This window comes from Erythrolamprus reginae, chromosome 2 (genome assembly GCF_031021105.1).
Source record: "Erythrolamprus reginae isolate rEryReg1 chromosome 2, rEryReg1.hap1, whole genome shotgun sequence".
NCBI classification, from domain to species: Eukaryota; Metazoa; Chordata; class Lepidosauria; order Squamata; family Dipsadidae; genus Erythrolamprus; species Erythrolamprus reginae.
Window position 1 is genome coordinate 200147512 of NC_091951.1, and position 22544 is coordinate 200170055.

A 22544-nucleotide genomic window follows, 5' to 3' on the forward strand; every position below is an offset into this window, starting at 1 on the left:
TCCCTGAGCTGCTCCATGCGGCATACAAGTCTAATAAATAATAATGATGGTGATAATGATAATGATAATGATAATGATAATGATAATGATAATGATAATGATAATGATAATGATAATGATAATGATAATGATAATGATAATGATAATGATAATGATAATGATAATGATAATGATAATGATAATGATAATGATAATGATAATGATAATGATAATATTGGTATTGTTTTTATGTTTGATGACATATCTTGCTGAGCCTCTTCTTGAATGCCTGCTTGACCTCGGTGTTACGAAAACTGTATATGGCAGGGTTGAGGGTAGGTATGGCTACTGTGTAGAAGAGAGAAGTCATCTTGTCTGTTTGTGGAGCATAGGTATCATCAGGCCGTAGGTACATGAAAAGAAGGGTGCCATAAAGCACCCCCACAACTGTAAGGTGAGATCCACAGGTGGACATAGCTCGAAATGACCCTGTTCTTCCTACAGTCCAGAGGATAATTCCATAGGAAGCTATAATGGTCAAGAGGGTGATGCTCTGAATAGTTCCACACACTACTAAGAGTAGGAGCTGGTTAATTTGTGTGTCTGCACAAGCCAGAGCCAAAACTAGAGGGATATCGCAGAAGAAATGGTCTAAAGTATTTTCACTGCAGAAGGGCAAGCGGAAGGCCATGCTAGAATGGATTGCTGCAGAGGTCATCCCTGTTACATAAGAAGCAATTACTAAGAAATGACAGAGAGGCTGTGGCATGGCAGTTCCATAGTGCAATGGGCGGCAGATGGCCATGTACCGATCATAGGCCATGACTGCCAAGAGACAACACTCGGCATCGGAGATAGCTGCAAATATGAACATCTGAAGAGCACAGGCTGGGATGGGAATGGTGTCATAACCTTTCAAGAGCCCCCAGAGCATTTTGGGAGCTACAGTGCAGCAGGAGCAAAGGTCCATCAGGGCCAGGTGGCTTATAAAGTAGTACATGGGTGTGTGCAAAGCACGGTTGGCTCGGATAAGAATGGCTAGACCCAGATTCCCTGCCACACTAAGGAGGTAGATGGGCAAGAAGAAGCTGAAGAGAAGGAGCTGAAGGTTTTGTTGAGAAGTGAAGCCCAGGAGGATAAACTTGGTCACCTTGGTGGTATTGTGATGAAGAGCCATTGTACCTGTTGGAAAGAAAAGTCATATCATACCCTTTCTCTCCTTGTTCCACAAGATATTTGACTTAGTTCTCCTTTTCTCAAGGTATTGTTTGAACCTACTTTCCCTCATCTAGTGAGGATCCACCATTGTTTCAGAGTTATTCTAAAACATTGCACTGGACAGTGCTCTTTTTCCTTTCTGTGTAAAGAACACAACAGGAATGGGACAAATTTTCAATTATCCCTCTGGCACTAGGATAGCAATTTCACTTCATTTTTAGACAGAAGTTATGCATATATCACCTCAAGCTTTCCAGCCTTGATCTAAATGCAGAAACCAATGATCATTATGAAAAGAAGTAATAGCACAAATGTGAATGAATTAATATAATAGCTGTCTAAGCTAGAGAAGTGGGTTTTTTTCCCTTTTTTAAAAGGACTACCCTGTTTCCCTGAAAATAAGACGTACCCTGAAAGAAAGGCATGTCAGAGGTTTTGCAGAATTTGCTAATATAAGGCACCCCCCAAAAATAAGGCGTAGTCAAGTTTACATACGATACGGTGGAAAAACATACGGTACCATTCAAAGCTGTTCATAGCGGTACCGTAATAATGTGGCATCCCCTGCTGGCCCCTTCCATCACTTTGTACCATCCAGTACAGCAGGCACACTCTGCTGCTGTCTCACTGCCATTACAGTCTCCACTACAGTGCGTAGACTGTAGTTCCTCTGGTGGCCGGAAGCTGCAATAGCGGGAGTATACTGTTGTACCATATAAGTGCCGTTGTTTGTTTGTGTGGGTGCCATACTGACAGGTACCGTACAGTAATCAGTGTACCGTACAGTACACTTTCTTTGGAGGTGTCAGCTTTTCTGCCTGTGAATTTGTCTTATTTGAGAAATATAAACCCCCCCCCCTCGAAAATAAGACGTAGCACAACTTTTGGAGCAAAAATTAATATAAGACAGTGTCTTATTTTCGGGGCAACGTGGTATGTCAAACAGTGTTCTTTTATCAACCAAGAGAAGGGCAGTGGTGGTGCAGTGGTTAGAATGCAGTATTGAAGGCTGACTTTACTGCCAGGAATTTGATCCTGACTGGTTCAAGGTTGACTGAGCTTTCCATCCTTCTGACGTTGGTAAAATGAGGAGCCTGATTGCTGGGGGACAATATGTTGACTCTATAAACGGCTTAAAAAGGACTGCAAAGCACTATGAAACAGTATGTGTCTAAGTGCTAAGATGCATTCACTGCACCACCAAATTCTCCTGCAGGTTCACAAATTTTGTGTTGTATGTATAAAGCACTGCTTCTGTTTGATGCATATAGCATCAGCATAGTGCCCACTCCCCAACTATCCCTAAAACTAATGCAATGAGATGCCAGAATTCATTCAGTGATGGTTATAATAGAAAAATCCATATTCAGATTTAAGGCTAAATAATAATAATAATAATAATAATAATAATAATAATAATAATAATAATAATAATTTATTGGATTTGTATGCCGCCCCTCTCTGAAGACTCGGGGTGGCTCACAACAATAATAAAAACAATATTATAGTAGAACAAATCTAATATTAAAAAACATATAAAACCCTATCATATTTAAAAAAAAAAAAACACCACACATTCATATCAAACATAAAACAAAATATAAAAGAGCCTGGGGGAAAGGTGTCTCAACTCCCCCATGCCTGGCGGTGAGTCGAGTAGTTTATGAAAGACAGGGAGGGTGGGGGCAGTTCTAATCTCCAGGGGGAGTTGATTCCAGGGGGTCGGGGCCGCCACAGAGAAGGCTCTTCCCCTGGGGCCTGCCAAATGACATTGTTTAGTCGACGGGACCTGGAGAAGGCCAACTCTGTGGGACCTTATCGGTCGCTGGGATTTGTGCGGTAGCAGGCGGTTCCGGAGGTACTCTGGTCCAATGCCATGTAGGGCTTTAAAGGTCATAACCAACACTTTGAATTATGACCGGAAACTGATCAGCAGCCAATGCAAGCCACAGAGTGTTGTAGAAACGTGGGCGAATCTTGGAAGCCCCACGATGGCTCTCGCGGCTGCGTTCTGCACGATCTGAAGTTTCCAAACACTTTTCAAAGGTAGCCCCATGTAGAGAGCGTTGCAGTAATCGAACCTCAAGGTGATGAGGGCTAAATATTGATATACATTGAATGCCAAATCTGAGCTCCCTAATCAAATAAAAAATACTTTCCCCAAGGCTGTATTTCACAGATATCAACTTCTGCTTCTGCTTCTGGGCAATTCTCATTATTTTGGGGGGAAAAATGTTGGGCATCACTGACAACTGTAGACAAGTGCTTTTTCGTGGAATTGTTAAATACTAGCAGTTAGGGCAAGGAGGATATGAATAAACCCTAAAACTGAAGATTACTATGTAATTACATTTTCCCTATCCAGCTCCTGATGTAAATGATCAATTTAGTGGAATCCATTATCATGCCTATGAAATAATGTGGAATGATGGATCCCCATTCTTACCTCTTTACTTATTCCATTGATTCCATTGTGCAAATTCCAGAGGATTGGGTCTAGCCCTTATTGTGCCTATTTGCAAAAAGAGCGTCCAAGACCTGCCTGCTAACTTTTGGTCTATCAGCTTCTTAAGTGTAATAAGAAAGCTCTATGCTAGACATTTATACGACAAACTAGTTATATAATTAGATTGACGTAGAGCATATACTGGGAGATAAGCAAGCGGGCTTCAGTCTAGATACTTTATTAATGGACACATCCTTATTAGAGCCGTGGTGGCACAGTGTTTAAAATACAGTACTGCAGGCTATTTCTGCTGACTGCCGGCTGCCTGCAATTTGGCAGTTCAAATGTCACCAGGCTCAAGGTTGACTCAGGCTTCCAACCTTCCAAGGTGGATAAAATGAGGACCCTAATTGTTGGGAGTAATATGTTGACTCTGTAAACTGTTTAGAGAGGGCTGATATAAGATTAAGTGCTAAGTGAAGCACCGTGAAGCAGTTTAAGTGCTATTGCTATTTATTTATTTTATTTATTTATTTATTAGATTTGTATGCCGCTCCTCTCCGTAGACTCGGGGCGGCTAACAACAGTAATAAAACAACATATAACAAATCTAATATTTAAAATAACTTAAAACTCTTATTAAAAACCAAACATACACACAAATATACCATCCATAAATTGTAAAGGCCTGGGGGGAATGAATATCTCAATTCCCCCATGCCTGACGACAGAGGTGGGTTTTAAGGAGCTTACGAAAGGCAAGGAGGATGGGGACAATTCTGATCTCTGGGGGGAGCTGATTCCAGAGGGTCGGGGCTGCGACAAAGAAGGCTCTTCCCCTGGGTCCCGCCAGACGACATTGTTTAGTCGACGGGACCCAGAGAAGGCCAACTCTGTGGGTCCTAACTGGTCGCTGGGATTTGTGCAGCAGAAGGCGGTCCTGGAGATATTCTGGTCAGATGCCATGAAGGGCTTTATAGATCATAACCAACACTTTGAATTGTGACCGGAAACTGATCGGCAACCAATGCAGACTGCGGAGTGTTGGTGTGACATGGGCATACTTAGGGAAGCCCATGATTGCTCTCGCAGCTGCATTCTGCACGATCTAGAGTTTCCAAACACTTTTCAAAGGTAGCCCCATGTAGAGAGTGTTACAGTAGTCGAGCCTCGAGGTGATGAGGGCATGAGTGACTGTGAGCAGTGACTCCAGGTCAGAATAGGGCCGCTTATTCTTCTACATCTGGTCAAAAATACATGTTCAAACTAGGTTTACCATTATATACTGCATTTATTAATTTCTGATCTGCATTTCATTTAGTTCCCAGAGAAAGGCTCTGGTCTATGCTTCTACATACACCCATTGACAGACACTATTATTGCTTATGCACCATGTTTATAAGAACTCTAGAATCAAAGTTTGATGCAGCACACAAGGCCACTACCAAGGTGTAATGTAAAGAGGAGTAAGGCAAGAATGCATTCTAGCTCCTATGCTATTTAATCTCTGTGTAAATCCACTAGGGACCCAATTAAAACAATTAAAGGACCATTCCCCCCAAATTAGCTAATAGCATATTGTTTCCCTGCTGTATGCTGATGATATAGCACTTTTATCCCAAACACAAATTGGACATAGACGACCCTTGGTTGCTGTGGCTAGTTATTGCTCTGAAGAGCTCTGAAATCAGTTATAGTAAAATTTAAGATTGTGATCTAGATTAACAGAGTTGGTAGGACATGTATTCCAGCCCCCTGCCCAGGCAGATACTTCTGACAGATGGTAGTCCAGTCTCTCCTTGAAAGCTTCCACTGATGGAGTTTCCACAACCTCTGAAGGCAAGCTGTTCCTTTAGTTGATTGCTCTCACTGTCAATTATCTGGGATTTAAATGGCCAGAAATTCAGCAAGTCAAATCCTTTAAACATTTGGGCATGGCTTTCCATAGCATCACTAAACACAGTGCCCTTCAAAACTATGTTATTGCCGTAGCAATTCAATGTTTTTATTTTTCCAGGGGAAAATAGTATATTCCACCACCACCCAAAGTTATATTCAGCTAATGCTCATATAATATAACTATGCTTTGGTGCTGAACTAGAACCTTACTCTTCATTTACTTTTACTCCTCTGGAAAGGGCACAATCCAAATTCCTAAGAGCTATATTTCAGGTAACCCCCTGCATCCCAAATGTAGTACTAAGTCTGGAGGCAGGACTCGCCAAAATAGAAACACATGCATGGATTTACATTTTTGTATATTAGTTATAACTACTCTTTTCCCCTACAGCTTTGAGTTCCCTCCTTATAGAAGACAGTATGATTCAAGACCATCTCACAAAAACTCTTGGTCTCTCCAGTGAAGTGCATTTAATGATGGGATATGAGCGTGCACTTAGTACATTTAAACAATGCACTAAAGATCTGGAAATCCAACAACATTGGACTGCTCTTCCCAATAATCTTTTTTTGAGCAGTCACACTCTGCTTTTTAAAGCAGCGAAATATTTATATGGAATAACTGTCCCCCAAATTTGAGGGGTATTAACCTTAGCTCACTGCAATGCACTTCCCATAGCAGTTTTAGAGGGCAGATACAAAAACATCATATGGAGTAAAACTCTGCCCCCGTAGGCAGGGGGCCATTGAAACTAGAGTTCATGTTCTGCTATACAGTACTGCATCTTTTATAAGGGCTCAATTTATAACACATTATGTAATGCAACACCTGGGAAACACTGATCTCTTCTACATACAACTAATGTTATCATATCAATATGAAGTACTGGCCAAATCCTATTAAGCTGGATAATTAGGCAGGCTCTAACTGCCCACTGATAGTCCACTGCCAATCATAAGATAATGCTCAAAAAAATAAAGGGAACGCTCAAATAACACATCCTAGATCTGAACGAATGAAATATTCTCATTGAATACTTGGTTCTATACAAAGCTGAATGTGCACAACAGCATGGGAAATTGATTGTCAATCAGTGTTGCTTCCTAAGTGGACAGTTTGAGTTCACAGAAGTTTGATTTACTTGGAGTTATATTGTGTTGTTTAATGGTTCCCTTTATTTATTTTTTTGAGCAGTGTATATTGTCTGCCATTTATTTTTATTTTTAATTACTATTGTTTTAAAATGCTTTTATTTGTAATGCTGATCAATCAATAAAAATTTATTGATGGTGTAGTTGCACTTTAATTATTTATTTATTTATTCATTTGATTTTTATGCCGCCCTTCTCCTTAGACTCAGGGCGGCTTACAACTTGTTAGCAATAGCGCTTTTCAACAGAGCCAATCCGGGTCCTCATTTTACCCACCTTGGAAGGATGGAAGGCTGAGTCAACCTTGAGCCGGTGATGAGATTTGAACCACTGACCTACAGATCTACAGTCAGCTTCAGTGGCCTGCAGTACAGCACTCTACCTGCTGCACCACGCCGGCTCCTTTCCTGATCTAGCTCCTAATGAAGATGATCAATAATAACTTATTAGATTTGTATGCCGCCCCGAGTCTTCGGAAAGGGGCGGCATACAAATCTAATAAATTATTATTATTATTATTATTATTATTATTATTATTATTATTATTAATTCAACTGACATACATTGCTTCTGTCTAATAACAAGCCCTAAGGGCCCTCCGACACAAAGAAGAGGAAGTCAACCTATTCTCCAAAACACCTGAAGACAGGACAAGATGCAATGGATGGAAACTAATCAAGGAGAGAAGCAACTGTACTTGATGCCCAGTGGCTTTCCAACAGAGCAATTAATCACTGGAATGACTTGCCTCTAGAAGTTGTGATACTCCAACACTGGAGGCTTTTTAGAAGAGATTAGATAACCATTTGTCTTAAGTGGTGTATGGTTCCTGCTTGAGCAGAGGGTTGGATTCCTCCAAGGTCCTTCAAACTCTGATATTCTGCTAAATGGATCTCAATACTATTCACCCAAGGATTCACAAAGCTGCTGCAGGGAACATTTCTCCAATGAGGATGTCTGTAGATATTAATATGCATGCAACTGAATGGGGGAGAAGTTATATTTTCATCTGATAGGTTCTACTTCCTCCAACAAATTACAATCTATAGGTCACTTCATTATCTTCTAAAGTTTGAGATTAAAATGATTCACCTTCTTCTACTCACCCCATAGTTTGGGAACTTTCTCTCTTTTCTAGTAAGCTGTCTGAATTCTTCATTCCCTCTCTGTGGTGCCATCAGAACAGGACATAGGTTAGAACAGTGATTTTCAACCTTTTTTGAGCCGCGGCACATTTTTTACATTTACAAAACCATGAGGCACATTTGGGGGGGGGGGCTAAAAAAAGTTTGGACAAAAAAAATCTCTCTCTTCCTCCCTTTCGCTCTATTTATCTCTCCCTCTTTCTCTCCCTTCCTCTTTTTTGCTCTCTTTCTCTCTCCCTCCCTATCTCCCTCTATGTCTTTCTCTCTCCCACCTTCCCTCCGTCCCTCTCTCTCTTGCTTGCTTTCTTGCTCTCTCTCTTGCTTTCTTTCTCTCTTGTTCTCTTTCTCTCTTGCTTTCTTTCTTTCTCTCTCTCTCTCTCTTTCTTTCTTGCTCTCTCTCTTGCTTTCTTTCTCTCTTGTTATCTTTCTCTTGCTTTCTTTCTCTCTCTTGCTTGCTTTCTCTCTTGTTTTCTTTCTCTCTTGCTCTTTCTTTCTCTTTCTCTTGCTTTCTTTCTCTTGTTTTCTTTCTCTCTTTGAGCTACGCGGCACACCTGACCATGTCTCGCGGCACACTAGTGTGCCACGGCACACTGGTTGAAAAACACTGGGTTAGAAGTCTAAGAGTCCCTTAATCAGAATAGACAAAGGGTTCTTGCTACTCACCCCACCCCAATGCAGCAAGAACGGACTTAGCTTGATTTTGAATACACCGAAGTAAAATACAATATTATATAAACACAATGTCTCCTATTGGCTAATTGTGACATGGATCATGACCCACCATACCTGAATATGAATCTCCTTTATCAGTTCTTGTGAGACAGCTCTAGATGCTTTTGCTTCCTGATTTCTTATATTGCGTGATAAAGTTCTCTACCCTCCCTTCCTCCACCATTCTCTCCCCTCGGGCTGAGAAGATGATGTATTGTTCATACTTCTTGAAGAAAATTCTCATGGGACAACAACTATCGATGGTTTCTTTAAATGGTTAGGTGTTTCTACTTCCAAGAGACTTGTTAGTACTCTCTCTCCCCCCCTCCCTCTCTCCCTCTCCCCCTCTCTCTCCTGGTGGCTAGCAAAAAAGAGGTTTTTTTAAATATTTAGATTTTAGACCTACAAATGAGAAATCTTGCTTGCTTTTAAATATACACTAACAAGTTTGCCATATCTGATTAAATCAATAGAAACAAAGATGGCTCTTGGTAATTCTCTCTTTTATATTGCTACACAAGCCTCTACATCAGGTTGGGCAATTTGATGTGGATAATTATTTGGAGACTTTAGCTCTTCCCAGAACTTAAGAGTATTCATGATTCCTGGTTGCCCTCTTGCCACAAATGGTTAGGCAAACTGTTTCTGGAGAGCAGAAATGGTTGGTGTCGCTTTCTGTTATTCTCCCCACTCATTGCCAGTACAAATTTTCCATGCTCTGTTTCTAATGTACTGCTCAAAAAAAATAAAGGGAACACTTAAACAACACAATATAACTCCAGGTAAATCAAACTTCTGTGAACTCAAACTGTCCACTTAGGAAGCAACACTGATTGACAATCAGTTTCACATGCTGTTGTGCACATTCAACTTTGTACAGAAAAGTATTCAATGAGAATATTTCATTCATTCAGATCTAGGATGTGTTATTTAAGTGTTCCCTTTATTTTTTTGAGCAGTATATAATTTCCATGTTTCGTCCCTTTGAATATTCTTATTTTAGCACATTTGAGATCTTTGTGACCAGCTAACATTTTTGGCTGCTTTGTAAAGAAAGCAATCCCATCATCAACTGAGTCACTGCTTACTTTGCATTCTCTAATTATAACTCGTGTGAACTTTTTACTAGCAGTGGCTACTATGTGTTGCTGACTTGAAACCTGGCAGAAATCTTTTTTTAAATTACCATTTTTCTTTCCCTATGCTAGTTTCTTCCTGGACTTTGTTTGTTTAATAGGTGCATATTATTATACTTAGTTTTCATGAGAAAACACAATAATTGCTTCATGCAAATGACTATGTATGTACCTTTTCAAATGGAGGTAAAGATAGCAAATGTCATTAAAATGTTACATGAATGGGCTAAAATTCCTCTTGGGGATGAAAGAACTTTCCTTAGTTCATTTTGAGCTTACTGGAGAACTTGATGTGAGTGCTTCATCGTGTGCTATCGTGATTCTTAAAATTGCATAAAAGGATTTTCTCTCCATATCCTTGCCCTGACCTTCTGCTTATCCATTCATCTATTCTTGCTGAAACAAGAGAGTGGAAGACTGCTATTAAACTCCAGGTCAGGGACCTCAACTCTCTTAATTCAGAAGATGAAATGCAGACAGCAAAAGCAATTCTCACATCTTGGCATGAGCTTCTAATAAAAGTTAGAAACTTCTAATAAAGTCTAATAAAGAATCTTAATAAAGACGTGGCTTTTACTTTTAGCCCACAGCCAATACTAACCCTAATCCTTATACTGTCTTGGGAAAGGTTCATCATGCTTGATAGGAATTATAGAGATTGTGTTTTGATAGAGAAAGCAACTGAGTAGATGTACTATGATGGATGACACTTTTATTTTTTTATTAAAGACCTTTATTGATATAGTTTCTTCCTTTCAACTATAATTTTGATGTCACTATAAAAATCCTATAGCCTATAAAAAAGCCTTATTGTGAATCTATAGCAATAAGACCAGGTTTGGGGGTGGGTAGGTGTCCCTATCGAAATCAGAATAACTTTTCCCCCTACACTTTCTTATTTAAATCATCTCTGGTAATTCTCCTCCTCCTCATTCAACAATAAAACGGATTAATCTTACTGTCAAGCAGAACCAAGAATTTAATAGTGAGTGCAACATCAAGTGCACTAATCAAACAAGTGGCAAGAATCTGGAGCAATCTATGTAGGCAATAAACACAGGGACAATAAAAATGGACTCCAATGTCTATACATCAATGCATAGAGTATGAGGAATAAACAAGGTTAATCTGAAAACTTGAAAGACAAGAAGGACAAGTATAAAAAGTGGAAAGAGGGGCAAATAACTAAGGCAGAATATCAGCAAATAGCCCAAGCCTATAAAGGTGAAGTGAGGAGGCAAAGGCTCCCAATGAAGAAATGCTTGCAACAAAAGCAAAGAATAACAAAAAAAGCTTCTTCTAACATGATACAAACAAGACAAAAGTCAAGGAAACAATTTCTCCATTGCTGGGAGAAAATGGCAAGAAGGTGACAATCAACAGGGAGCAAGCAGAACTAGGTAACTTGTTTTTTGCATCTGTCTTTACACAAAAAGAAAAAACAGTCCAACCTATCAAGTCAGATTACAAAATAGTTAAAATAGGGAAGAAAATGATAAGTGAACACATGTCTACCACAGACGAGTTCAAATCACCAGAACCGGATGGATTACACCCAAAGGTCTGAAAGAACTGGCAGATGAGATCTCAGAACCAATGAACTATATCTTTGAAAGATCCTGGAGCACTGGGGAACTGCCAGAGGACTGAAAAAGAGCTAATGTAGTTCCCATCTTCAAAAAAGGAAAGAAAATAGAACCAGGAAACTACAGACCTATCAGCCTGACCTCAATACCAGGGAAGATTCTGAGAAAGATAATCAAGCAATGAATAAATGAACACCTAGAAGCAAACAAGTAAAAACCAAAATCGTACATAAGTGCATCAGAGTGCCTACCATCCCCTGTCCTATAGTCTCTCCTATATCTCCTATATCTTCTCTTCTATCTCTTCTATCCATTATATCTCTTCTATCTCTTCTATCTCTTGTATTTTCTGCCATTCTCTCTAGTTATATTTTACTCTATATTTCTCTTCTATACTCTCTTTGATACATTCTACTGGTATATATCCTCTATTATTGTTCTGTCGGGCTCTCTGGTAGACTCCTCCCGAAAATTCACAGGTACAAATTTCAGACACACACACATTTGAAAATTCAAAACAATGTTCTTTATAATGAAAAGTCACTTAAACCAAGCCCTTTTTTTGTATAGCAAAGAGCACTCGTCTCCAAACAAACTGGAAATTGGTACAAGTCCCTTATCAGTTCTGTGATACTTAGCTTGCAGCTGTGAGGCAATTCACAGTCCTTCTTCTTTCACAAAGTGAAACACACTTTGCTCTGGTTTAGTTTCAAAGCAGGGAAAAATCAGCACACAAAAGGTCAAACACAGCAAAGCAGTCATGAAACACAACGATCAGATAATCCTCCTCAGTGGCCAAACCCACAGGCTGCTATTTATAGCAGCCTCACTAATTACCACAGCCCCACCCAACCACAGGTGGCCTCATTTTCTTTGATAATCTCTCAGTTGTTGTTGCCTATGCATCGCTCTCCGCATGCATGGCTGTATCATTAACTCTTGTTCTGAATCCAAGGAGGAGCTAGATAATTGATTTCCTTCTAAGCTGTCTGCCACACTCTCCTCCTCCCTGTCACTCATGTCTTCTTGGTCAGAGGAGCCTTCATCAGCAGATTCCACTGGGGGAAAAACAGGCCTGCAGCATGTGGATGTCTTCCCCCACATCCACAGTCCTTGGGGCAGGAGCTGGGCCAGAGCTAACCACAAAAAATATTATTGTGTATTATTGTGTATTGGACAAAACAAACAAATAAAATAAAATAAATAAATAATACATAAAATAAAAAAGCCAAAATTGGTTTGTCAAAAACAGATCATGCCAGACTAATCTTATTGGATTCTTTGACAAAGTGACAACATTAGTATATCAGAGGAATGCTGTTGATATAATTTACTTGGACGTCAGTAAGGCATTTGATAAAGTAGACCATGACCTACTTCTAGAAAAACTAGAAAAAATGTGGGTTAGACAGCAGCACAATCAGATGTATTCAAAACCAACCATACTCAACATATAGTGCTTAATGGTACTGCATCTAACTGAAGTATGCAGTGGAGTACCTCAAGGCTCTGTTTTAGGCCAGTGCAAGAGGATATTAATAGGATGTTAAATATACAATGGATAATTACTAAGGAAATGGCAGTAGGTATTAGTTAAAAGCAATGCAATGGAAGAATTTAGAGAAATAAAACAAGCAACGATAGAAAGCGTTCAGGCGGTAATAGTCTTGGGTTCGAAGGATGCAACAAAATGGACAATGCAAATTGGTACCGGTACATGGTTGATCATATTCAATTTGAGATTATGGATAAAAGGATGAATTCGGTTAATGAAACTGATTTGCAACAACTGATGGGACGATGGGACAAGGTAAGACGATATATGGCTAATAGAATTCAAGGCCAAGCTACAAGGAATAAATTGGAATCACTTTATAATATGTAAACAGATATTTTGCTCTTGAGTTAAAATGGTATATATAAGAAACACCCCCAATTTGTTGGTGGGCTGTGGATGCTTGTCTGGTGGTGGGCACCAATCACAGAGCACTTGTTGTATGTTGTGTGTGTGTTCATATTTTATAAAAACAAAAAAAATTAAATTAAAAAAAAGGCTCTGTTTTAGGCCCAGTACTCTTCAACATCTTCATCAATGACTAGGATGAGGGGATCAATGGGGAACTCATCAAGTTTGCAGATGACACCAAACTGGCAGGAATAGCCAACACTCCAGAATATAGGTTTAAGATACAGAAGGATCTTGACAGGCTTGAACATGGATTCTTTGAAATCTTTAAAAAAAATTAAAGTCATTTGGATTATTTATGATTTGTTCTATCTTGTTGTGAGACGCCCCGAGTCTTCGGAGAGGGGCGGCATACAAATCTAAATAATAAATAAATAAATAAACATTGGGCATTATCTAACAATGTTGGTTGTTATCAATATTTGCCAAAGAATATGGAATGCCTGCCTTGGTTAAATATTGACCGAACATCCTGCTTGATATAAAGATTATTTACTCTGCACTCTCTTCTATTTGTCTAAGGTAAAAAGTTAATTAGACACTCTTCTGCTTGTCTAGAGTGAAAGATAATTAAACACTCTTCTGTTTATTTAACAATTACACCTTGATAGGATTTGTCTGTATACTATACTGTATGTTATATATTAGCCAATTTTCATTTTAAATAAATTAGCTAAGTTAATCTTTTATATTTGTGTGCACAAAGAAAATGCTATAAAAAATAAATGCCACTCCGAGCAAGACAGATATCTGATTAGCATACCCAGAGAGAAAAGATCTCTGAACATACCCAGAGAGAGGATATCTCTGAATGTCATACCCAGAGAGAACAGGTCTCTGAATAACAGAGGCTTTGTGCCCAGAGAGAGATTTTCCTGGCTCGAAACAGCTTTGCTCAGAAAACGATGTCTCCGTGTCTATGATTCCTACATAGCAAATGAAATTCAGTGGTGAAAAAAGTAAGGTTCTACATTTACGCAAGAAAAACAAAATACACTGGTACGGTACATGTGGAACCTCGCTCAATAGTTGTAGAGGGATCTTGGAGTCCTAGTGGAAAACAATTTAAATATGAGCCAGCAGTGTGCAGCAGCTGCCAAAAAGGGAAAAACACAGTTCCAGGCTGCATAAACAGAGGGATAGAATAAAGATCACGTGAAGTGTTAATACCACTGGGCTCCTATTGGTGCACAGCTCAGGACTGCACAAGTAGGAATCTACCACTGCTCCAAATGTGTTGGTTTTCAGTTCCTACAATTCTTGGGCCTTCAGTTTCCAGACAGAGAATCCAAAACAACTGGAAAATACCATGTTCAGGAAAATATTATAATGATGTTGGAAGAAATATCTAAGTCCAAGTGCAATCAAGGAGAAAGGCACTGGAAACAAAATGGAGGTTGGAGGCTGATTGGTTCTCTTTATTGGTGAAGTAGAACCACCAATCACATGTACTTCTGGGCAGCTGACAAAATGGAGTTGAGAGTGGATGGGTTTTGGGCTTTGTAGTTCAGCTTCCTGTTCCTGTGCAAGAACATGTCGCTTAATATTCTATTGGCTGTTCTTAGATTCCTATTGGGTCATGTCTGGCTTTATAGGCAAAAGAGGAAATGTAAATTCCTAGGTTCTTGTCTGAGTTAATTTTGTAAACCCATTGTTTATTGCTTATCTCAGTTTCTGTCTTGACCCAGTCTTTCTGAATGGGTTACCAAATCTGCATTTCTAAAAGCTTTCTTCCCCAGTTTCTGCTTGAGCTGCCCTGAGTCTACGGAGAGGGGCGGCATACAAATCTAAATAATAATAATTAATAATAATAATAATAATAATAATAATAACAACAACAACAACAACAACAACAACAACAACAACAACAACTGGGTCTGGTTTCTGCCTCCCTCAATATTTTTTTTCATTTCTCCTTTAGTGGAAATATATTAGCCTGCCTTTTGAATATTTCCCAAAATGTCCATTCTTCTGGATGGGAAGGGCTTTCCACAATTGGTTGTTGTAAGCCACCCTGAGTCCTACAGAATTGGGCAGCATAGAAGTTGAATAAATTAAATTAAATTAGTCAGGAAGAGTTATTTATTTATTTATTTATTTATTTATTTATTTATTTATTTATTTATTTATTTATTTATTTATTTATTTATTTATTTATTTATTTATTTATTTATTTATTTATTTATTTATTTATTTATTTATTTATTTATTTATTTATTTATTATTTGGATCTGTATGCCGCCCCTCTCCGAAGACTCGGGGCGGCTCACAACAAGTGAAACAAATCATAAATAATGCAATTAATTAAAATATTTAGAAATTTTAAAAACCCCATAAACTAACAGACACACACACAAGCATACCATGTATAAATTAAACATGCCCAGGGGGAGATGTTTCAATTCCCCCATGCCTGACGGCAAAGGTGGGTTTTAAGGAGTTTACGGAAGGCAAGGAGAGTAGGGGCAGTTCTAATCTCCGGGGGGAGTTGGTTCCAGAGAGCCGGTGCCGCCACAGAGAAGGCTCTTCCCCTGGGGCCCACCAACCGACATTGTTTAGTTGACGGGACCCGGAGAAGGCCCACTCTGTGGGACCTAATCGGTCGCTGGGATTCGTGCGGCAGGAGGCGGTCTTGGAGATATTCTGGTCCAATGCCATGAAGGGCTTTAAAGGTCATAACCAACACTTTGAATTGTGACCGGAAATTGATTGGCAGCCAATGCAGACTGCGGAGTGATGGTGAAACATGGGCATACCTAGGTAGGCCCATGACTGCTCTCGCAGCTGCATTTTGCACGATCTGAAGTTTCCGAACACTTTTCAAAGGTAGCCCCATGTAGAGAGCATTACAGTAGTCGAACCTCGAGGTGATGAGGGCATGAGTGACTGTGAGCAATGAGTCCTGGTCCAGATAGGGCCGCAACTGGTGCACCAGGCGAACCTGGGCAAACGCCCCCCCTCCTATCATACTTTCACTCTTTTAAACTTGATGCCTTCCACTACTGAGCCTCTTCTTGAATGCCTGCTTGACCTCGGTGTTACGAAGACTGTATATGGCAGGGTTGAGGGTAGGTATAGCTACTGTGTAGAAGACGGAAGTCATCTTGTCTGTTTGTGGAGCATATGTGCCATCAGGACGTAGGTACATGAAAATTAGAGTACCATAAAGAACCCCCACAACTGTAAGGTGAGATCCACAGGTGGACATAGCTCGAAACGACCCTGTTCTTCCTACAGTGCAGAGAATGATTCCATATGAACTTATAATTGCCATCAGGGTGACGCTCTGGATGGTTCCACAGACTACAAAGAGCAAGAACTGGTTAACATGCGTGTCTGCACAAGCCAAAGCCAGAACTGGGGGAATATCACAGAAGAAATGGTCCAAAGTATTTGCACTGCAGAAGGGCAGGTGGAAGGCCATGCTGGAATGGATCACTCCAGAAGCCATCCCTGTCACATAGGAAGCAGCCACCAGGAGGCAGCAGAGATGCGGTGGCATAACAGTTGCATAATGCAATGGGCGGCAGATGGCCACACACCGATCATAAGCCATAGCTGCCAAGAGACAACATTCAGCATCTGAAGCAGCTGCAAACAAGAACATCTGAAGAGCACAGGCTGGGATGGGAATGGTGTCATAACCTTTCAAGAGCCCCCAGAGCATTTTGGGGGCTACAGTGCAGCAGGAGCAAAGGTCCATCAGGGCCAGGTGGCTTAGAAAGTAGTACATGGGTATGTGCAAAGCACGGTCGGCTCGGATAAGAATGGCTAGACCCAGATTCCCTGCCACACTAAGAAGGTAGATGGGCAAGAAGAAACTGAAGAGAAGGAGTTGAAGGTTTCGTTGGGAAGTGAAGCCCAGGAGGATAAACTTGGTCACCTTGGTAGTATTATGGTGAAGAGCCATTGTACCTATTGGCATAAAAAATGTAGTCAAACAATGATCTATTCGAAACCAAGATACATTCATTGATCCACCATTCTTCTGTTACAGGTTCCAATATATTTTTTTCTGTTATACTGGCTTGTATATTGAAAGTACTCTATCTATTGATACTTATGGATAGATGGCTACTAGCATTACTATGCTAATATCCCACTTCCTAACTGTCCATAAAACTAATGGAATCAAACCATTCTTTGAGACTGTCATTATTATCCTAGAAAAAAACATATTCAGATTTAAGGCTGCTTATGGGTAGCCAAAACTGACCCAACCCCCAAATCTATTACTGCATTTCTGAAAGAAAGTACTCTATTTCTGAAGGTTTGCAATTTCCATTATTTTAAAGAAGAATGCTGGGTGTCATTGACAAATGCAGACAAGAACTCTTTCATGGAATCGTTAAATACTAACTTGTTAGGGCAAGGAGGATATGATTAAACCCTAAAACTCAAGATTTATGTATAGATGCACTTTTCTCATCCAGCTCCTGATGTAGATGATCAATTCAGTTGACCTCTATTGTCGCTGTCTAATAACAAGTCCTGAAATGGATCTCAATATTATTCACCCAAGGATTCAGAAAATTGCTGCAGCAAACATTTCTCCCTAAGCATGTATTTTGATATTAATATTCATGCAACGGAATAGGGGAGAAGTTAACACACTATTGTCTGATGGGTTCCACTTCCTCCAATAAACCACATCCTATAGGTCACTTCATTTATTCTGAAATTCTGGATTAAACAATCCGCTCACTTCACAGTTTAGGAACTATATTATTTTTATCTCTTTTCTGATCTGAATTCTTGTCTGAATTCTTCAGTCCCTTTCTGTGGTGCCATCATAAGAGGACATAGGTTAGAAGTCTAGGAGTCCCCTAATCAGAATAGACAAAGGGTTCTTGCTACTCACCCCACCCCAATGCAGCAAGAACTGACTTACCTTGATTTTGAATACACTGAAGTAAAATATAATATCATGTAAACAGAAAGTCGCCCTGAAACTATTACTCCTATTGGCTAATTGTGGCATGGATCGTGATCTCAGCTGAAAGTATGAATCTCCTTTATCAGTTCTTGTGTGATTACTTCAGAGACCTTTGCTTCCTGGTTTCTTATACTGCTTTAGGAAGTTCTCCACCCTCCCTTGCTCCATCATTATCTCCCCTCATGCTGAGAAGGTGATGTAATTCTCAGTACGTCTTGAAAAAGACACTCATGGGAACAACTAGTTTCTTTCTTTAAATGGTTAGCTGCTTTCTGTTCTGTTTCCTATATCTCTGTTCCACAGAGACCTGTTTGTTTCTCTCTGATTCTCTTTCTTTCTAATTACGGAGAGGGGCGGCATACAAATCTAATAGATAGATAGATAGATAGATTATGAAGGATAGGAGGGAGAATAGAATAGAATAACAGAGTTGGAAGAGATCTTGTAGGTCTTCCAGTCCAAACCCATGCTGATTAATTGTTCTGTCAGGAAATTTCTTAGTTGCTTCTTTCCTCAATTAGTTTCCACCCCTTGCTTCTTGTCCTGCCTTCAGGTGCTTTAGGGAATAGCTTGAAGTTGACTCCCTCTTCTTTGTGGCAACCCCTGAGATATTGGAACACTGCTATCATGTCACATCTAGTCAATGAAGGACTACAAAAAATTTTACTACCATGCTGTGGGCATGGCTTATTTTGTGGGTGGGACTTGCTGGCCATGTGACCAGGCAGGAGTGGCTTGACAATCACATGACCGGGGCTGGCTTAAAGATCATGTGACTGGCTTAAAGATGGCCAATTTGACATCACTCACGTCAAGGTTTGGGTTAGGGTTAGGGTGCCTGGCCTCTCCTTGCCTCAAAGAGATACAATTTCCCTACCTATTTACTATTACTGAACATCTAAAATATGCTCTTTAATTCTATGTATATATATGCCATATGTGTACATACACATTACACACAGGCACACAAAAATATACATTATCTACTATATAAACTGTATTTGTATGTACACACACACAATTATACACTTTCAACCTCATTTACTGCGATAGGAAAAACATTCCCAGAGCCCAGAAGGGGGAAAAAGAAAAAAAATCATTTTTTTTCTATCGGTTCTGCATATTTGACCAAAATTTTTCTGCCGGTTCTGCATTCTTGACCATACCTGTAGGAGCCCATCAGTGCCTCTAGTCCTTCTCTTCATCAGACTAGATATATTTAATATGTTTTCATTTTTAACCCATAAATGAAAATTGTTGTATACCTTTCAATAGAATTTGCCATTTCTTATTAAATAAATAAAGACAGTGATGTATGTTGCAATTCTCCATTCTATATTTCTATAGAAGCCTTTGCTGCAGGGTGGGTTAGGGTTAGGGCTGTCAGTTACCTTGAATATTCCTATGCATGTTTGGGATTATGTATTTTTGTTAATGTAGGCTAACTTCAGCAATTCTTAGCTACTATGTAGAAGCAGGAAACCCCTTCACTGCTCACTTTGCTCCCTAATAGCTTGTATAACTCACTTAAGTTGCAGAGTGGCTATTAAAGGAAGAGTGGCTATCTTTGCCCAGTGAAGGGCTACCAAATTTTTTATTACCACACTGTGGGCATGGCTTATACAGGATGCCCTGCATTTTCTTTCAACATCTTTCTGTGCAAATTGGGTGCTCTGGGGTGGAGCTCCATTTTTGCTACCCCACTGTGTTCCACCCTGTCCTGGCAGTAGCCCACACTGTCTTTGCCTAGCCCTAGCATATACAAGGTTGAAATTTGGAACCAAGGAGAAACTTTTTAAAAATACTTTTTCTTTTGCTGAGTTAACTAATCCAGCTATGTCTTTGTGTGTATGCTTGTGCATATTATATTATATGCATATTATTGCGCAATAACCACCACCACCCAATAGGACAGTTTTATGTGTGTGTAAAAATAGATTAAAATGCCAATAAATGAAGCACAATGATTTTAAAAATTTTGAGATTTGAGCTGCCAAAATTTCATCTTCATTAATAGTGCTGCTCTTGTTCATTTTTAACTGCTTAATCGTTTTTCTATTACCACCAAATTTATGCCCATTATTTTAAGCAGAGATATAAAAAGGGGGAATTGAAATGCCAGTATTTGTCCTGAAGACCAAATATGCTTCCAATTATTTTCCTATTAAACAAAATCATGGGTTCTTTACTTTAAAAAAAATCTCTCTAAGTGAAATAATCACTATCAATTATATAAGGTAAATAAATGTTCCCAAATGAATAGCATCCAGTATAAATTGTCTCCCTATATCTGTCTGTCTGTCTATGTCTGCCTCTATAGATGCATAATTATGATTTGAACTTCAGGAAACAGTATTAATAAAGAATATTAATTGTTCTCACATTGAATGGTGTCTATAATGCATTCAGTGTATCTCAGGAAACTAATACAGTAGGTGAAACTTTGAGAGAGGAGTGAATGAAACAAATAAATATAATCAGAGGCAAATTGCTCATGCTGAATTTTTTGGATTCTACACTGGAATTATTGAGGGTGGCAGACAATCCTTCCCTCTCTCCGTCATACGCTGGGCACATCATTTGTTCATTCGGACATCATTTCATTTCATCATTTGAACATTTTTTGTTCTAACATTAATACTGGAGAAAATCCAGGAACATGTAATGAAGGGTTCTTCTGTAAACACCTTAAAAAGAATGCAGCAATTAATAGAAGTCTGCTGGTAGTTGAAAAGAGAAGTCTTATAAGAATAATTTTATTTCTTTTTAAAATAACTTTCTTGGCACATTATAGCCAAGCGGTATAATAATCTATTCCAGCAAAACTTTTGACAAAGTAGTTAAATATAAGATGGATAATTAATTTAAAAACCATTCTCAAAATGCTCTTCATATATATCTTAATTAGAACTGCACACTTTAAGGGCAATTTAAATATAGTGTTTATTTAATGTTTAATCTGGTCCTTTCAAAATATGATGTACTCTGATAATTTATATGCATTGAAGTCCATCACATACAGAAGACATCAAATTGAGAAAGTCCATAATTGTTTCCACCATAAATACTACATGTAATTTATTAATATGGCAACTTTTGTTCATACAGGCATGGAAATGACTAAAGGAAATGCTCTCAATTCCTTGCTCTTTTCATGTGGATAACAGGTATGTCTACCATGACCAGAAATAAAGATGGGAAAAGCAAATCAGGGCAATGTACAGTTATATAAAGGGAATCTATTTTTGGTAGACTTCTAGAATCTTTTCTAGAAGGATTTTGGCAAGAGTTAAGACCATTGCTTGGTTATAGAGAAGTATAACACCCTCTAGTTCAGTGTTTCCCAACCTTGGCAACTTGAAGATATCTGGACTTCAACTCCCAGAAGTCCCCAGCCAGCATTTGCTGGCTGGGGAATTCTGGGAGTTGAAGTCCAAATATCTTCAAGTTGCCAAGGTTGGGAAACACTGCTCTAGTTGGATTCTACTTTCAATTATTGTCAAATAAAAAAGCATTGCTTCTGCTAATTCTCCTCCTGGTAGCAGATCCCAATATTATTGGATATTTAAATAAGGGTGTTTCAAGTCATTCAAAATTTTAACTCCCACAATTTCAGTTCATCACTGTATAGCCAGGGTAGCAAACTTTAGCTCAGGGTGCTAATTGATGCTCCCATAAACTCTTGCCATCAGTTATATTTATTGAAGTAAACTGAAATTTCCAATATTTTCAGGGCACTGGGGTATCTTCCTGTCCTACACCCATTCTTGCTAAGAATTAGGAAAGTATGGTGAGCATTTTATTAAGGTAGGCTGCACCTATTACCAATCTACTGTGTGGTCACTGAAAAATAGATGGTTAATGTTGTAGTTAGCTCTGGCCCAGCTCCTGCCCCAAGGACTGTGGATGTGGGGGAGACATCCACATGCTGCAGACCTGTTTTGCCCCCGGTGGAATCTGCTGATGAAGGCTCCTTTGACCAAGAAGACATGAGTGACAGGGAGGAGGAGAGTGTGGCAGAAGCTCAGGAGGAGATCAATTATCTAGCTCCTCCTTGGATTCAGAACAAGAGTTAATGATACAGCCACATATGCAGAGAGCGATGCATAGGCAACAACAACTGAGAGATTATTATCAAAGAAAATGAGGCCACCTGTGGTTGGGTGGGGCTGTGGTGATTAGTGAGGCTGCTATAAATAGCAGCCTGTGGGTTTGGCCATTGTGGAGGATTATCTGATCGTTGTGTTTCATGATTGCTTTACTGACTTGGACCTTTTGTGTGCTGATTTTTCCCCGCTTTGAAACTAAACCAGAGCAAAGTGTGTTTCACTTTGTGAAAAAAGAAGGACTGTGAATTACCTCACAGCTGC

The 22544-nt window shown here is 39.4% G+C and overlaps 2 protein-coding genes across 2 annotated transcripts; both read right to left on the reverse strand.

Moving 5' to 3' along the window:
- Nucleotides 1–226: 226 nt before the first annotated feature.
- On the reverse strand, nt 227–5589 carry LOC139159483 (olfactory receptor 5C1-like). Its single transcript, XM_070736800.1, has 2 exons — nt 5415–5589; nt 227–1161 (listed from the first exon to the last, which is right to left on the reverse strand). The coding sequence occupies exons 1-2, from the start codon at nt 5587–5589 to the stop codon at nt 227–229; spliced, it is 1110 nt and encodes a 369-aa protein (XP_070592901.1).
- A 7744-nt stretch (nt 5590–13333) lies between these two features.
- On the reverse strand, nt 13334–17148 carry LOC139159485 (olfactory receptor 5C1-like). The gene is made up of 2 exons (XM_070736801.1): nt 16242–17148; nt 13334–13503 (listed from the first exon to the last, which is right to left on the reverse strand). The coding sequence occupies exons 1-2, from the start codon at nt 17146–17148 to the stop codon at nt 13334–13336; spliced, it is 1077 nt and encodes a 358-aa protein (XP_070592902.1).
- Nucleotides 17149–22544: the final 5396 nt, after the last annotated feature.

What these genes read in the sequence shown, in the direction of transcription:
- LOC139159483 (XM_070736800.1), bottom strand. Translation starts at nt 5,589, where the DNA reads ATGGAAAGCCATGCCCAAATGTTTAAAGGATTTGACTTGCTGAATTTC. An exon ending in TGGACTACCATCTGTCAGAA is followed by an intron (nt 1,162 to 5,414) that starts GTATCTGCCTGG and finishes TCTTTCCAACAG; the next exon opens with GTACAATGGCTCTTCATCAC.
- LOC139159485 (XM_070736801.1), bottom strand. Translation starts at nt 17,148, where the DNA reads ATGGCTCTTCACCATAATACTACCAAGGTGACCAAGTTTATCCTCCTG. An exon ending in GGCATTCAAGAAGAGGCTCA is followed by an intron (nt 13,504 to 16,241) that starts GTAGTGGAAGGC and finishes TTTTTTTTAAAG; the next exon opens with ATTTCAAAGAATCCATGTTC.